At 37.6% G+C, this 18,317-nt stretch overlaps 1 protein-coding gene across 2 annotated transcripts in view; it reads left to right on the top strand.

Annotated features, from left to right (window-relative positions):
- LOC117324375 (cytoplasmic dynein 2 light intermediate chain 1-like) overlaps positions 1-14,240 on the top strand; it is a 36,925-nt gene extending 22,685 nt beyond the window's left edge. Inside the window, exons 13-17 of one of the 2 annotated variants that reach the window (XM_033880189.1) lie at positions 3,614-3,665; positions 5,899-5,907; positions 7,384-7,476; positions 8,123-8,209; positions 14,104-14,240. In XM_033880189.1, the coding sequence (XP_033736080.1) occupies positions 3,614-3,665; positions 5,899-5,907; positions 7,384-7,476; positions 8,123-8,200 (232 nt within the window). In that variant the 3' untranslated portion in view covers positions 8,201-8,209; positions 14,104-14,240. The remainder of the gene's footprint in view (positions 1-3,613; positions 3,666-5,898; positions 5,908-7,383; positions 7,477-8,122; positions 8,210-14,103) is intronic. The other variant, XM_033880190.1, reaches the window with a different exon arrangement.
- Positions 14,241-18,317: the final 4,077 nt, after the last annotated feature.

Genomic DNA, 18,317 nt, shown 5'->3' on the forward strand with positions numbered 1-18,317 from the left:
GACAGATAGAGAGGTTACATAAGGAATGTATGTCAGTGCTCAGAGACAGAGACAGACAGAGAGGTTACATAAGGAATGTGTGTCAGTACTCAGAGACAGAGAGGTTACATAAGTAATGTATGTCAGTACTCAGAGACAGACAGAGAGGTTACATAAGGAATGTATGTCAGTACTCAGAGACAGACAGAGAGGTTACATAAGGAATGTATGTCAGTACTCAGAGACAGAGACAGACAGAGAGGTTACATAAGGAATGTATGTCAGTACTCAGAGACAGACAGAGAGGTTACATAAGGAATGTATGTCAGTACTCAGAGACAGAGACAGACAGAGAGGTTACATAAGGAATGTATGTCAGTACTCAGAGACAGAGAGGTTACATAAGTAATGTATGTCAGTACTCAGAGACAGACAGAGAGGTTACATAAGGAATGTATGTCAGTACTCAGAGACAGAGAGGTTACATAAGGAATGTGTGTCAGTACTCAGAGACAGAGACAGACAGAGAGGTTACATAAGGAATGTATGTCAGTACTCAGAGACAGAGAGGTTCATAAGGAATGTATGTCAGTACTCAGAGACAGAGACAGACAGAGAGGTTACATAAGGAATGTATGTCAGTACTCAGAGACAGAGAGGTTCATAAGGAATGTACGTCAGTAATCAGAGACAGAGACAGACAGAGAGGTTACATAAGGAATGTATGTCAGTACTCAGAGACAGAGAGGTTACATAAGGAATGTATGTCAGTACTCAGAGACAGAGACAGACAGAGAGGTTACATAAGGAATGTATGTCAGTACTCAGAGACAGAGAGGTTCATAAGGAATGTACGTCAGTACTCAGAGACAGAGACAGACAGAGAGGTTACATAAGGAATGTATGTCAGTACTCAGAGACAGACAGAGAGGTTACATAAGGAATGTGTGTCAGTACTCAGAGACAGAGAGGTTACATAAGGAATGTATGTCAGTACTCAGAGACAGAGACAGACAGAGAGGTTACATAAGGAATGTATGTCAGTACTCAGAGACAGACTGAGAGGTTACATAAGGAATGTGTGTCAGTACTCAGAGACAGAGAGGTTACATAAGGAATGTATGTCAGTACTCAAAGACAGACAGAGAGGTTACATAAGGAATGTATGTCAGTACTCAGAGACAGAGAGGTTACATAAGGAATGTATGTCAGTACTCAGAGACAGAGACAGACAGAGAGGTTACATAAGGAATATATGTCAGTGCTCAGAGACAGAGACAGACAGAGAGGTTACATAAGGAATGTATGTCAGTACTCAGAGACAGACAGAGAGGTTACATAAGGAATGTATGTCAGTACTCAGAGACAGACAGAGAGGTTACATAAGGAATGTATGCCAGTGCTCAGAGACAGAGACAGACAGAGAGGTTACATAAGGCATGTATGTCAGTACTCAGAGACAGAGAGGTTTCATAAGGAATGTATGTCAGTACTCAGAGACAGAGACAGACAGAGAGGTTACATAAGGAATGTATGTCAGTACTCAGAGACAGAGAGGTTACATAAGGAATGTATGTCAGTACTCAGAGACAGAGACAGACAGAGAGGTTACATAAGGAATGTATGTCAGTACTCAGAGACAGACAGAGAGGTTACATAAGGAATGTATGTCAGTACTCAGAGACAGAGACAGACAGAGAGGTTACATAAGGAATGTATGTCAGTACTCAGAGACAGAGACAGACAGAGAGGTTACATAAGGAATGTATGTCAGTACTCACAGACAGAGAGGTTACATAAGGAATGTATGTCAGTACTCACAGACAGAGACAGACAGAGAGGTTACATAAGGAATGTATGTCAGTACTCAGAGACAGAGACAGACAGAGAGGTTACATAAGGAATGTATGTCAGTACTCAGAGACAGAGACAGACAGAGAGGTTACATAAGGAATGTATGTCAGTACTCAGAGACAGAGAGGTTACATAAGGAATGTATGTCAGTACTCAGAGACAGAGAGGTTACATAAGGAATGTATGTCAGTACTCAGAGACAAAGAGAGACAGAGAGGTTACATAAGGAATGTATGTCAGTCCTCAGAGACAGATAGAGAGGTTACATAAGGAATGTATGTCATTACTCAGAGACAGAGACAGACAGAGAGGTTACATAAGGAATGTATGTCAGTGCTCAGAGACAGAGACAGACAGAGAGGTTACATAAGGAATGTGTGTCAGTACTCAGAGACAGAGACAGACAGAGAGGTTACATAAGGAATGTATGTCAGTACTCAGAGACAGAGAGGTTACATAAGGAATGTATGTCAGTACTCAGAGACAGAGACAGACAGAGAGGTTACATAAGGAATGTATGTCAGTATTCAGAGACAGAGACAGACAGAGAGGTTACATAAGGAATGTATGTCAGTACTCAGAGACAGACAGAGAGGTTACATAAGGAATGTATGTCAGTACTCAGAGTCAGACAGAGAGGTTACATAAGGAATGTATGTCAGTACTCAGAGACAGAGAGGTTACATAAGGAATGTATGTCAGTACTCAGAGACAGAGAGGTTACATAAGGAATGTATGTCAGTACTCAGAGACAGACAGAGAGGTTACATAAGGAATGTATGTCAGTACTCAGAGACAGACAGAGAGGTTACATAAGGAATGTATGTCAGTACTCAGAGTCAGACAGAGAGGTTACATAAGGAATGTATGTCAGTACTCAGAGACAGACAGAGAGGTTACATAAGGAATGTATGTCAGTACTCAGAGACAGAGAGGTTACATAAGGAATGTATGTCAGTACTCGGAGACAGACAGAGAGGTTACATAAGGAATGTATGTCAGTACTCAGAGACAGAGAGGTTACATAAGGAATGTATGTCAGTACTCAGATACAGAATCAGACAGAGAGGTTACATAAGGAATGTATGTCAGTACTCAGAGACAGAGACAGAGAGGTTACATAATGAGTAGATTGTCAATCCTTGAGAATGGAGGTGTGAGAAATTGATTGTTTTCCAATATTAACAGAAGACCTAATAAAATTTGGAACTGGAAAGGTGACTTAATTTCCCCTGACCAGACAAATACCAACAGAACATAGAGTATCCAGTCACAGTAACATCAGCTTCTACCTCTGATTTTGTGGCTTAACCATTCAAGGATCACACTTGACCACATTCACTGAGTAAAGGGTATATCTGGGGGAGGGGTATGTCTGGGGGAGGGGTATATCTGAGGGAGGGGTATATCTGGGGGAGGGGTATATCTGAGGGAGGGGTATGTCTGGGGGAGGGGTATATCTGAGGGAGGGGTATATCTGGGGGAGGGGTATATCTGGGCGCGGGGTATATCTGGGGGAGGGGTATGTCTGGGGGAGGGGTATATCTGGGGAGGGGTATATCTGAGGGAGGGATATATCTGGGGAAGGGGTATATCTGGGGGAGGGATATATCTGTGGGAGGGGTATATCTGGGGGAGGGATATATCTGGGGGAGGGGTATATCTGGGGGAGGGATATATCTGGGGGAGGGGTATGGTATATGCCTGAGATCCCCTGCTCACATTGCCTTTATTCCACTTGTACAATGTACAGAGTCCTAAACTGTAGCTTCCATTCCAGGAACCCGATGCAGCTTTGGAAGCATGCCTACATTGCTAAGTTTCCACAGGAGGTGAGTACTGTCTGTGTTGTTATCAGTTTGGTGTAAAATTACATAACATTACTAGAAATACTGGTAGTAGTTAATTTTGAAGAAAACAAGGTTTTATGGCATAAAGTAATAGTACTTGTGTAAAGGTCCATTCATTGGTATGTCCATTGACACTTTTGGACACCAGTCCATAAGTTATGTTGCATGTCATGTATATTGTAACACTTCAGATCAGTTCTGTAATAGTCATACAATAGGGGTTAAAGGCTGGTCAGAGAACAACATGTCACAAAATGATCTTAGGTCAATACCCTATAGATGTGAAGGTTGTGTCAAGAGCTGAGCAGTCAAACGCACAAAAGGTCAATACCTTTAATGTCAAAGTCGTGTCAAGGGCAGACAAAGGTTTATCAAGACTCAGTCCTGACTGAACTTTATTTAGAAACTTCATCTGTTTGTGTATCAGGAGATACTGGTGTGTAGTGTTACACTGTTGGCTCCATATACATTAACGATCAGCACCATGATCACGGTCAAATTTAGTATCAATACACTATTTCGTTATGAAACTCCATATGTTTGTGTCATGACAAGACAACATGTTGCCAAACATTTTAAGGTCCATATTTCAAGGTCGATGCAAAAGCTGAAAGGTCATATTTGAATAATTTATGTGTACATTGCAATTTTCATTGTTATGAAATGGGCCTGTATATTTGTGTAAGGATAACAAGGGCAAAGGAAGTAGAGAGTTACACTTTAATGAATGATCATTTTGCCTTGTCCCCAATGAACTTGTTTTGACCAATTTTGATCTGGAGCACTCTTATGTGAAAGGAGCTCCATTTTGTATAAAGAAGGTCTTGTCAGAAATAGAGGTAAATCGTGAACATCCTTCTTCTGTTCAAATAAAGGGAATTAAATCCAATTTGGTCTTCATCATTTGTGAGTGAAGGTGTTGTATACATGTCTGAACCCAGAGTACTTGGTGTCAGATCCCAAACTGAGATTATCTTTTTAAGCTCACCTGGCCCGAAGGCCGGTGAGCTTATGCCATGGTGCAGCGTCCGTCGTCCGTTTGTTGATCATTTTCCGGTGTCCTTTAACATTTCCTTTAAATCATTAAAGCATTAAATCATTATTGGGCTTTAAGGGGAACAGATATTTTACAACGGAAGGTGTGGCTACCCTGGGGCCAGAGGGGTGAGGCCAAATAGGGGAAATTGAGGTAAATCCTTTAAATCCTTACTAGTCCTGAACACCTAAATGGATTTGATGAAATTCTGTCTTGAGCATTATGGATCAAGGGAGATCAAATGTTGTATAAATAGAGGGTGTGGCTCCCTGGGGTCCAGAGGGGCTGGGCCCAATAGCAGATATTGAGCTATATCCTTTAAAATGCTACTAGTTTTAAACCATTGATCCCCACCCCATAACCATATACATATAACATTGCAGAACATCAAGAGATAAACACAGTCCTGTTATAAATATAGGCCCTGGGGTCTTTCCTCACCCCTTGGGACTTAAATTTTTTTAATATATCTTTGAAACCATTGAGATTCCAACAAAATAACCATATATAGCATTGTTGAGCATGAAGAGGTTAACACAATCATGATGTGAAAATAGGCCCTTGGGTTTTTCCCAACCCCTAGGGCTTAAAATCCTTGATATATCTTTAACCATTGCTGGGCATAAAGAGATAAACACGATCCTGATCTAAAAATAGACCCTGGGGTCTTTCTTTGATATATCTTTGAAACCATTGGAATCCCCACCCTATAACCATGTATAGCATTGTTGGGCATAAAGAGATAAATCCTGACCTAAAAGTAAGCCCTGGGGTCTTTCCCCACCCCTAGGGTCTTATTTTCTTAGTTATATTTTTGAAATCATTGAGATCCTAACCCCATAATCATATATGGCATTGTTTGACATCAACAAATATCAATATTGAAAAATTGAACTTGAACATTATGTTTTCATTACGTTTTGTCAAATTCAACCAGGTGAGTGATACAGGCCCTCTTGTTAATAACTTATCAACGAAATTGTTTGGTCATGATTACTGAAATATTTAAGTCAACAATACAGGCCCTCTTAGCCTCTTGTTTTACTTGTATCATGAAATTACTTTTGTTTTGTCAAGCAAACAAACCTACTGTAAAATGTTTATTTTAACGCTCAGTAATTTCTTTGAATTCCAACTATGTTACAATTGTTTATTGTTTTATTGTGGCTGCTCTGACAGGCATCAGAGGTATGTGATTACATGTGATTGTTTATAGATACCTGGTAGTTATTTATTTATAGAACTTAAGTGACGACGACAAGTGTTGTTTTGATGTCATGTTTTATTTTTATTTTTGTCAGTTCCTCTTCGTAGTTCCTATTTCTTGTGTCTTCCTGGTTGTTACCTGGTTGATCCAGTATCTCTATGTCATTTATATAGGTGTTGTATACAAGTTCTGGAGATACAGATACCATTATACAAAATGGACAAATTTTTAATGCTATGATGTACTTTAATTAAGTTATTTCAGGGAAAAAAACACTTAAGCCTAGTTTAAAGGTGGTCATTAAAATATCGAAAAAATTGTTAATTATACATTAAAATGCATTTTGAAGTTTCAATTTCTAATTATTTATTTCATCCTCAATATCAGTGAAAAAAAGAGCCACTTAAAATTAAGAGCCTTAACAGTAATCCAGAATATCAAGTTTAATGTCAAATTGACTCGGCCATTTTTTCTATTGGTCATCATTTGTCTTAAGGTGTTCTTTATCTTGTCTATAAATATAAACTTAAATGACAAGGTATACCAGGCTACATGTACACGTTATATGGTTTTAGTGTTTTAGAGCTTTACATGTCATTTACATTTTATGTAACGCTGTGCAGTATTGACCTACAGAATGTCCTTTACTCTCAGCTATGGAGATATGCATGTTGTCTAGATCTATTGACCATCCTGTTTTGTTCATGGACTTTTAACTCACCTTCCTATCTTTATGTAGCCATTTATATTTTGTATTAATTGTTTCAATTCCTATACTTTAGGCATGGTAATGAATTGACCAGTTTTAATCGGTGGGGAGTTATGAACTGGGTAATGATAAGATAGAAGAGTGATTTATACAATGAGAGCTAAACTAATAACAATATAATTTATATATATAATGTTAACAAAACATTAGTGGACAAGTAATGGGCAAAAGTTACAGCAGTGAACACATCCTGCAGGGATCACTTTGGGCAGAGATTTGGGATGTTTACCCATGTTTTTCAAAAAAATCTCATTAAAAATTCAAAATTGTACCTCTTTATACAGACAAATCTCATAGGAATTTTGCTAATCTCATAATCTCCCATAGGTTTTAAGAGCCAGAGTTATCCCTGATCCTGTCAAATATTTGACAATGAATTGGTGTAAAAAGGTCCTGATCTTAACATTTAGTTATTTGTATAACATTTAGTGATTTTGTATCTCATGACCTTGATATTTAGTGATTTTGTATCTCATGACCTTGATATTTAGTGATTTTGTATCTCATGACCTTGACACTTAGTGATTTTGTATCTCGTGACCTTGACACTTAGTGATTTTGTATCTCATGACCTTGACATTTGGTGATTTTGTATCTCACGACCTTAACATGTAGTGATTTTGTATCTAATGACCTTGATATTTGGTGATTTTGTATCTAATGACCTTGACATTTGGTGATTTTGTAGGATGTGACCAATCCTGCAATGGTCGATGACCCAGCTAAGGATCCTCAGTACAAGGAAGCAGCTATTGACTCTCTGAGGGCGCAGAAAGACGAGGTAGGCAGTGGTATACGCCAATGTTAACAGTCAAATTATCAATTGTGATTGGGTTTGTCTGGTAAGTGCTGCTCGTGGGATTCACCAGTGAATTGTCTCGTATCTTTGGCCATGGGACCTTAGCCAGACTGTGTACACCAAGCCATCAAAATGAGATTCTTGCTTCTGCTCAAAGTGGAATGCTTCTAATAGCCTTCCATTTGGTGGGGAATATATTGACTAGTGTAGAAACATTCACAAAGATTACAAAAAGCTTGACTTCACTTTAATGTTGGAAAATGTCTCCTCCTACACAGCCGTTCATGTTCAATAAATCTTGCTTCTGATAAGATTGATGGTTTGTGTGTGTGATGGGGAAAGGGGGTGGATAGCTGGTATATATAGCATCGATTGGGACACTGATTAAGTCAAGGAAGAGAATTTTGTTTGTAACTATGGAGATAGTTCACAGTGTCTACTGCAACAGGTCCTAAATTTTCTATTTACATACACACAATGAAGTGTCACATTACTAGATTACTCTTTATATCAACTCACTGATTTATTCTTAGATACCAGGAAGGGCAATGATAAAATGTCTATAAATTCTGTATGATGAATATTACATGTAGATTGTATTTGTCAGTGTTTATTTTCTTGTCAACAGGAGTTGGAGCGGTACAGGAGAATGTCAGAAAGGAAGGCCAAGAGTGCAAAGAAATACGGAGAAACTTTTGCATCATAGTTTCATTAGGTAAAAGTATATCAGTATTTCTTTTTCTTCAATGACCAGTTTAGTCAGAGCCTGAGATTATGTCTAACTTAGTCAGATCTTCAGACTATAATTAACTTAGTCAGAGCTTCAGACTATAATTAACTTAGTCAGAGCTTCAGACTATGATTAACTTAGTCAGAGCTTCAGACTATGATTAACTTAGTCAGATCTTCAGACATTGACTAACTTAGTCAGATCTTCAGACTATAATTAACTTAGTCAGATCTTCAGACTGTGATTAACTTAGTCAGATCTTCAGACTATGATTAACTTAGTCAGAGCTTCAGACTATGATTAACTAAGTCAGAGCTTCAGACTATGATTAACTTAGTCAGAGCTTCAGACTATAATTAACTTAGTCAGATCTTCAGACTGTGATTAACTTAGTCAGAGCTTCAGACTATAATTAACTTAGTCAGAGCTTCAGACTATGATTAACTTAGTCAGAGCTTCAGACTATGATTAACTTAGTCAGAGCTTCAGACTATGATTATCTTAGTCAGAGCCTGAGATTATGTCTAACTTAGTCAGAGCTTCAGACTATGATTAACTTAGTCAGATCTTCAGACTATGATTAACTTAGTCAGAGCTTCAGACTATGATTATCTTAGTCAGAGCCTGAGATTATGTCTAACTTAGTCAGAGCTTCAGACTGTGATTAACTTAGTCAGATCTTCAGACTATGATTAACTTAGTCAGAGCTTCAGATTATGTCTAACTTAGTCAGAGCTTCAGACTATGATTAACTAAGTCAGAGCTTCAGACTATGATTAACTTAGTCAGATCTTCAGACTATGATTAACTAAGTCAGCGCTTCAGACATTGACTAACTTAGTCAGATCTTCAGACTGTGATTAACTGAGTCAGAGCTTCAGACTATGATTAACTAAGTCAGAGCTTCAGATTATGATTAACTTAGTCAGAGCTTCCGACTATGATTAACTAAGTCAGAGCTTCAGACTATGATTAACTTAGTCAGATCTTCAGACTATGATTAACTTAGTCAGAGCTTCAGACTATGATTAACTTAGTCAGATCTTCAGACTATGATTAACTTAGTCAGAGCTTCAGACTATGATTAACTTAGTCAGATCTTCAGACTATGATTAACTTAGTCAGATCTTCAGACTATGATTAACTTAGTCAGAGCTTCAGACTATAATTAACTTAGTCAGATCATCAGACTATGATTATCTTAGTCAGAGCCTGAGATTATGTCTAACTTAGTCAGAGCTTCAGACTATGATTAGCTTAGTCAGAGCTTCAGACAAATGCTATCTCAAGTGAAGATACCCAGAGCAATTTGTGTTCTCGGAAAGCTGTGATTGACAACATTTCTGTGCTGCCTTGTATTGTTAATTTAGAGACACCAGCTACCATGAGGACACCCCACTTCAAAATGACCCTGGATGTTTACAGGGTGATAAACCCAGCAAATAAACAAACAAAACAAGTATTTCATAGTTATTGTCGATGCATTATTGTAGTCACATTATTTTAGCTTACTCTAAACAAGATGTCCATTAAGACTAAGTAATGGAATGGCCTAGGTCAAAAAAAGAAATAACTTTGATCTCAGGCCATTCCTCATCTGCTTTGAAACCAAAACAAAACACCTGCATCTTATATAATTTTTCTGGTTGTGGAAAATTGCATCATCAACAAACCTTTCTACAATGTGAAACAAAGAGAAAGAACCATAATAAATCATTGTTTCCCACATTTCTAAGCTGTTGGTTTGAAAAATGAAAATGATTTGTTTGAAAAATAAAAACAAACATGCCCTCGTCTGTGTTTTCAACAATAAAATGATAAAAAGATTAACTCGCTCCCTCATTTCTTTTAGAAAAGTAATTTATTGTATTTTGTTTTATGTCATCTGTCCACTGTCAACATTTTCTTAGAACAAACTTCACAACAAAATCCATACATCTTAGGATATTGGTTGTTTGTTCTTGACCTTCTATCAAGGTTACAGGGAACAAATATATTTAAAGCTAGAGAATGAACTTCTTAGATCACTAAATACCTACAGAATAATGATATTTGGAGTGAAGAACTTTGATTTGTTGAAATGAGCTACTGTACCTTGATTCATGAGGTCATAGAGGTCAATATTTAACCTCATTAAAATAGTGCCTTCTAAGGATCTTTAAGGTCTAGACTGTAGAGTAATGATATTTGGCATGTAGCATGCAAGAATGACCGGCTTTAGACCTACTTTCATTGTAACAATGGATCTAATGTTGTTCAGACTTCAAATGTATTCCCAACGCGTATTTGACCCAAAGTAAACGTGATGTACCTCACTGGAATAAAAGATGAAAGGTGTTTGAATTAAGTACCTTGTTTCACTCTCAATGTGTAAAATGTGTTAAAGTATTCAGTTTGTGAGGTGAAATAGCATTGACTCATTTTAATTCATGTCAGTGTAAGAGAACTGGGCTGGACTGATCGCTGGTTGTCATGTAGCTCAAATGGCTAATGTGTATGTCTAGAGTTTGGAGGTATCTTGTCCCAGTAGAGTTTGGAGATATCTTGTCCCAGTAGCATTTGGAGGTATCTTGTCCCAGTAGAGTTTGGAAGTATCTTGTCCCAGTAGAGTTTGGAGGTATCTGGTCCCAGTAGAGTTTGGACGTATCTTGTCCCAGTAGAGTTTGGAGGTATCTTGTCCCAGTAGAGTTTGGACGTATCTTGTCCCAGTAGAGTTTGGAGGTATCTTTTCCCAGTAGAGTTTGGAGGTATCTTGTCCCAGTAGAGTTTGGAGGTATCTTGTCCCAGTAGAGTTTGGAGGTATCTTGTCCCAGTAGAGTTTGGAGGTATCTTGTCCCAGTAGAGTTTGGAGGCATCTTGTCCCAGTAGAGTTTGGAGGTATCTTGTCCCAGTAGAGTTTGAGGTATCTTGTCCCAGTAGAGTTTGGAGGTATCTTGTCCCAGTAGAGTTTGGAGGTATCTTGTCCCAGTAGAGTTTGAGGTATCTTGTCCCAGTAGAGTTTGGTGGTATCTGGTCCCAGTAGAATTTGGAGGTATCTTGTCCCAGTAGAGTTTGGAGGTATCTTGTCCCAGTAGAGTTTGGTGGTATCTGGTCCCAGTAGAGTTTGAGGTATCTTGTCCCAGTAGAGTTTGGAGGTATCTGGTCCCAGTAGAGTTTGGAGGTATCTTGTCCCAGTAGAGTTTGGTGGTATCTGGTCCCAGTAGAGTTTGGAGGTATCTGGTCCCAGTAGAGTTTGGACGTATCTTGTCCCAGTAGAGTTTGGAGGTATCTGGTCCCAGTAGAGTTTGGAGGTATCTTGTCCCAGTAGAGTATGGAGGTATCTTGTCCCAGTAGAGTTTGGAGGTATCTGGTCCCAGTAGAGTTTGGACGTATCTTGTCCCAGTAGAGTTTGGAGGTATCTTGTCCCAGTAGTGTTTGGAGGTATCTTGTCCCTGTAGAGTATGGAGGTAACTTGTCCCAGTAGAGTTTGGAGGTATCTGGTCCCAGTAGAGTTTGGAGGTATCTGGTCCCAGTAGAGTTTGGACGTATCTTGTCCCAGTAGGGTTTGGAGGTATCTCGTCCCAGTAGAGTTTGGAGGTATCTTGTCCCAGTAGAGTTTGGAGGTATCTTGTCCCAGTAGAGTTTGGAGGTATCTGGTCCCAGTAGAGTTTGGACGTATCTTGTCCCAGTAGAGTTTGGAGGTATCTTGTCCCAGTAGAGTATGGAGGTATCTTGTCCCAGTAGAGTTTGAAGGTATCTTGTCCCAGTAGAGTTTGGAGGTATCTGGTCTCAGTAGAAATAGGAGGTATCTTGTCCCAGTAGAGTTTGGTGGTATCTGGTCCCAGTAGAGTTTTGACGTATCTGTCCAATGTTTGAGACCTGGTCTGGTCCTTACATATTTCCTTTCTTGTTAAATATTAAGATGTTATGATACTATGTATGTTACTGTGTTATGTAATCTGACTAGTTGTAAAATTTATTAAAATGAATTTTCACTCCTTGACACGAAATACTTCCATAACACCACCTAACAGCAGGTGAATAAAACAGGCCTATTGTGCCTTTTTTTCTTTCTTCTTCCATCAAAACTTACATAGCTGGTATCACTGACTGTGGTGCTCTTAGAGTTCAGTACATGTATTGTGTTAAGATTGGCCTATTGTATCATGTGTTAACAGTAAGTAGGAGGTGTGCAGTACTTGTCTGTGGAAGTGGTGCCCTTCACATTAAGTGATCCACTTGACTGTGAGGGGACTGATAGATCTGGCCGGAGTATCTAGTGCATCATCAGCTAAAAAGGAAGTGCACACGACAACTTCCTGTATATAAGAAATGTGCTTCAAGTCATTTAATCTGGCCTTGTACTAGTCAAGGCATTGTTAGTTTACCAATTAGATATCTACATATACATTTTATTGTGCTATGTAAGTATGTCTGTCCAGCTACAGTTGTGAATCAAATGCATTTACATTATTTGGTGTAGAACACACATTCCATATGAAGTGTGTATCCAATGTGTGTGGTTCAAACTCTACTCTAGGTTGTTCATGATTCTAGGGAAGCTGAGATCACGGACTGTCCTGTTGCTGTTGTACTTGTGTCCTTAGGAAAAACACTTCATCCAAATTACTCTGAATAGCTTGGGTTATGTTGTTGAGTGAGGTAGCCACCAGCTACTACTACTAAACCATATCTAAAAATGACCTTGATAATTCAACAGGGAACAACCCAGCAACCAAACAATCATATACAGGCCTCAGGTCACAATTAATTTTCCTCGAGTATCTATCAGATGAAAACAAAAATTAGAGTATAATTTTTACATGTATTTCGAAAATTTACAAATGATCTAGAGTTCATTGAATGTTGTAGAACCATTCAAGCTGAACATACAGTGAGCTGGAAAGTATTGTACCTCATTATCTGTATTTATAAGTTACTTTAACCTAATATACTAGGAGAAAGAAACTCATGAAAATGACAAAATGTCACTACCCAAACCTAACCACACAGTGTGTCTTTTTACAAAGAATTATTTCAAAACGAATTTAATTCAGGACACATACATAAAATGTCACTAATAGATTAAGCGAAATATTTTTCTCAACTGATCTGAAGCATCATTGTGGACTATTCGTGTATAACCCTTGGTCTGAGGCGAGTAAGTATGAACAAACACTTCACAGAGCCAGATATTTGTTCCATTTACTGTACACAGTCCAATGTATATTATTCCCACTGACAAAAGCAAATCTACAGTTGAAACTGTACTTGGCAAATGTTTATTTTACAGTGGAATATTTCACTCTGAATAAAAAGTTGTCCCAAGTCAACCAGATAGTTATATCTGTGTAGTATTTTCACTGGTAAAAACAGAACTCAGTAGTGAATTTTTCACCTAGTGAAAGTTTTTCGATATGAAGAACCCCATGACCGACACTAATACATGTTGTTTACAGTCATGTTCAGAATTTTCTTCACTCCTCCTATCGGGTTACAACTGAATCAGTCATGTGTAACGCGTGAACAGTCTCATGTTGTTGACAATATAAGGCCCCTGACAGAGATGCAGACGATGAATGATATTATCGTCGAGATTTGTATCGGTTGAACGGCCTCGGTGCTACCTCATTATATTGCCCAGCTCACCTACAATTTAAAATCACACACTTTAAAGATAGGGTTTTATTCCCAAGATTGAATGTGAGATTAAGAGAATTTAGAAACAGCATGTATCAAAGAAAAGTTTAAAGGGATTGTCACTCCCACTCTCCTCTGTGTGATCTTTACCAGGTAACTACTCGCCTCTCTCTGTGTAAAGTCCTCATCAAATTAAAGCTAGCCTAGGATTGTAAGACAAATAATTAAACAAACATTAATGTTTTTTCTTCTGATTTCAGGTTTACTTAAAAAAATGACGTGTATGGAAGTGCTGGACATTAACAGGTTCCTGACAGATGGAGTTTTAAAACTGACAACTCTGCTTCTAGCTCTTCTTATTCAACCTGAGAGGAAAGATTGGGGGGGGGGGGGGGGGGGGGGGGGGGGTGGATAAGTGCAAAAGTAATGACTACAATACAGTATTAAATTGAAGCTGATGACATTTCATTCTGTTCTTGTTAAACATACATACAGCATGTGGGTGAAAAATGGTTACTAGAGACACAGAATTTGAAATTCAAAAACTCAAAATTATTTATCTTCTTTGTCACATGAGAATGATATCCACAAGTGTCATGTCAGCTACAGGTATGCTATATCAGGTCCTTTGTATACCTAATTGTACATCAAATATACATAAACATGTATGTCTATACAAGACATGTATGTAGTCTGTTGTGATATATATACACTTATTAATATATTGCTTTACATTTGAAGATCTCTGTAAGATGTTCTAAAGTACATGTATATAAGATGTTGTGAAAGATTTGATCACTGAACACAAATTAGCAGTTGTATGCAAGATCAGTCACCATGGTAAAGTGATTAGGCTGTGAAATGACTATAAAATGTACCTTTGTTCTGCATGACTTGTGGAAATGAGGAACAGTTTCATTTACATTATACTTAACAAATACAATAGATTTTATGAAATAAAAACATGCAAAATATGGAGCAGATGATGTACCATCAAATGAGGCTGCCAAGGCTCGTTTCAGGAAAACAATGAAATTATTAAAAAAAACTTCAAGGTATCAACAAGAAATGAGAGATTTTGATAAACAGTGTTTATGTTGTAATGTTTGAGTATTGGGTAAGGAGTGAGGACATCTGAAGGGTAACTCTCAATGATTACCAGGGTATGTAGTTCTAGATGTTCTCATACCCCTTGGCACCAAGTTACATTTTCTTTATAATCTGAAATGAATTAATTAACTTCTATAAATTGAGTTGCTGATATTATTGATAGGCAAACACAGTGACATTTCTTTTGACTCTCCAAATTTGACTCTCTGTCAGACAACACACAAAGGTCAGATTAGACAGGATGTGACAATACACAGGTTAAGACTACAGGCTTTTGCTGAGAGAGATATGATAATTCAAATCAAACACAGGTTTTCATGTCATTATATAGGAGAGGAGAGTTGAAGATGGTGACTAAACTTATAAATGTAATGTTTGTAAATTAGTATTTTTTTATTTAAACATTCCGTCCAATTAAAAAACAAAGATGAATATTTGACTTGATGTTTTGTTGTTATTATCATTAAATAGTTTTAACCCAATAGAGGTCAGAGGTCAATGGGATTTAGAGAGACTTCCACAGAAAAAAAGTTATGCAACAACTTCATGATTATTGTTACAAGGACTTGTACTCCTCAACATTTCTCAAGTTATAAATTCCAACAAAAGGTAGAACACAATTTAAGGAAGCTTCCGTAAGCACGATATTTTCCTTTTTTCTTCAGTCATACTTTCCTACTGACAAAATTAAATTGGAGCCTCCTTATGTAAACAAAATATTCAAATCCCATAGAAAAGTTTTCATCTAATTCAGATGACATTTGACTTGGGTAGTTCCTCCAAATAAAAACTAACAAATTCTTTCTTGAAATTAAAATATCAAACAAAATTTTGTCTGATTTTTATGCATATTTAAATATCCAAATAACCAGTAACCTTGTGATATTTGTACAATGTTTTCATCACGTGAAAGAATTTTTAGCTGTAAAAATAATTACCAAAATGTATACCACAGTACATTTTTATATATAATAAACCATTGATGTTATGGGCTCCAGCTGTTCTCATCAATCAATCACACAAACCTGAGTATTTTACCTTTTCTAATTTTAAAGACTTTACTGTTGGTTTGGAAACAATGCCAAAATTTTTTTTCCAAAATATCAATTATTAGCTTACCGGTACCTGCTTGAATGGCAAGTGAGCATATGGCATGCTGCAGTATCAGTCGTCCTGACATTTGGAATCAACTTTTTTCATTGAAACAAATTCTTCTGAAAAACCAAGAAACCTAGAGACCTAATATTTGTCCAGTATAATGCTGAGGTGAAAAGCTACCAAGTTTGTTCAAATGAATGAACTTGACCTACACTCAAGATTACAGGGGTCCAATATGCTGAAATCTTTAAATTATTTCATGATAATCGAGATTCCCAGAGATCTAATATTGAGTCTGTAGCTAGGTTGCCTCCATCCAAGCATGCTTGTTCAAATGAATGGCTTTGACCTACTTTGAAGGTCACAAGGGTCAGATGTACTAAGATCTTTAAATGATGACTTCTTAATAAGATTTTAATAATGTTGTAATCAGCTGACAATGTTGTATGAGAAGCAAGTGAGTTATTCACGCCTCTTGTTAGCTAACCTGCCCAAAGTGCAGCGTCCAACGTCTGTTCATCTGGCTGTCTGGCATCAACTTTTTCCTTTAAAAACTTCTAAATATTAATGAGGCACCAAGACCAGATATTGGTCCTGTAGCATGCTAGGGTGAAGGACTACCAAGTTTGTTCAAATGAATGACCTTGACTTATATTCAAGGTCACAGGGGTCAAATAGGCGAAAACCAAGAAGCCCAGTGACCTAATATTGGGCATGTGGCATGATGGGATGAAGGGCTACCATGTTTGTTCAAATGAATGACCTTGACTTACATTCAAAGTCACAGGGGTCAAATAGGCTAAAACCTTAAAATGACTCCTTTTAAATAACCAAGAGGCATAGGAACTTGATATTGGGTCTGTTGCATGCTGGGGTGAAGGGCTACCAAGTTTGTTCAAATGAATAACCTTGACCAATATTCAAGATCACAGGGGTCAAATAGCCATAAATCTTTAAATGACTTTTCAATACCAAGGGACCCAGGGACTTGATATTTTGTCTGTAGCATGCTGGGAAGAAGTGTTTACATGTTTTTCAAATGAATGACCTTGATCTACATTCAAGGTCACAGAGGTCAAATAGTCTTAAATTTTTAAACGACTTGTTCTCGATAACCAAGAGGCCCAACAACCTAATATTGGGCATGTGGCATGCTGGGATGAAGGGCTACCAAGTTTGTTCAAATGAATGACATTGACTTACATTCAAGATCAAAGGGGTCAAATAGGCTGAAATCTTTAAATTACTTCCCAATAACCAAGAGTCCCAGGGAGTTGATATTGGGTCTGAAGTATGCTGGGAAGAAGGGCTACCAAGTTTGTTCAAATGAATGACCTTGACCTACATTTAAGGTCACATGGGTTGACTAGGCTGGAATATTTAAACAACTTCTCAATAACTTAGAGTCCCAGGGACCTGATATTGGGTCTGTGGCATGCTGGGATGAAGGGCTACCAAGTTGTTCAAATAAATGACATTGACCTACATTCAAGGTCACAGAGGTCAATTAGGCTGAAATCTTTAAACAACTTCTCAATAACCAAGAGTCCCAGGGAGTTTATATTGGTCTTTAGCATGGGCAAATAGTATGCTGGAATGAAGGACTAGAAAATTTGTTCAAAGTGGCAATCAACAAAGCATTTGCAGAAATGACCAAGATAAACTTTAAAGTTGCTGTAGAGCCAGGTGAATGATACAGGCTCACTGACAGCACATGTTTCTTGACAGCTCCAAAGTAGTTAATTCCAGAGTTACCAAGCAAATGTTGCAACCATTTAAACTTAATTAAAAATTTTTCTTGCAGCTTGTATATGATTTTGTAAACTGTTCCTAAGAGCTTATCATTACAAGTGAATAGACAATAACAAAACACTCTCATTGTGTAATTAATTTCAATATTGATAAGATATCTGCCTGTTTCTCTGTACATTATATAGTTAGAAATATTCCTAAGATTTTAACAATCTCTTACAAAACTGTTAGCGGATCTGTTCTATTGGCATATCATTTTCAAATCCCAAAGCATCTGTATTGTATATTACAAATTATGTACGTAAGATTTGGCGGGAAAACATTGAACACCGAGATAATTGCGACAAGGTGTGTTGACGTATGTATCTTACATAGTACGCTATTTTCATTTACATATGCAATTATCAAGAGAACAAAATTAAAACTACACTTGTTTTTAGTTTGGTAGTCTATACAGCAATTATACGTTTTTAATGTGAAAGAATATGATAATATAAATTCCATACGAATGCTA

The sequence above is a fragment of the Pecten maximus genome, chromosome 3 (assembly GCF_902652985.1).
Source record: "Pecten maximus chromosome 3, xPecMax1.1, whole genome shotgun sequence".
Taxonomy (NCBI): Eukaryota; Metazoa; Mollusca; class Bivalvia; order Pectinida; family Pectinidae; genus Pecten; species Pecten maximus.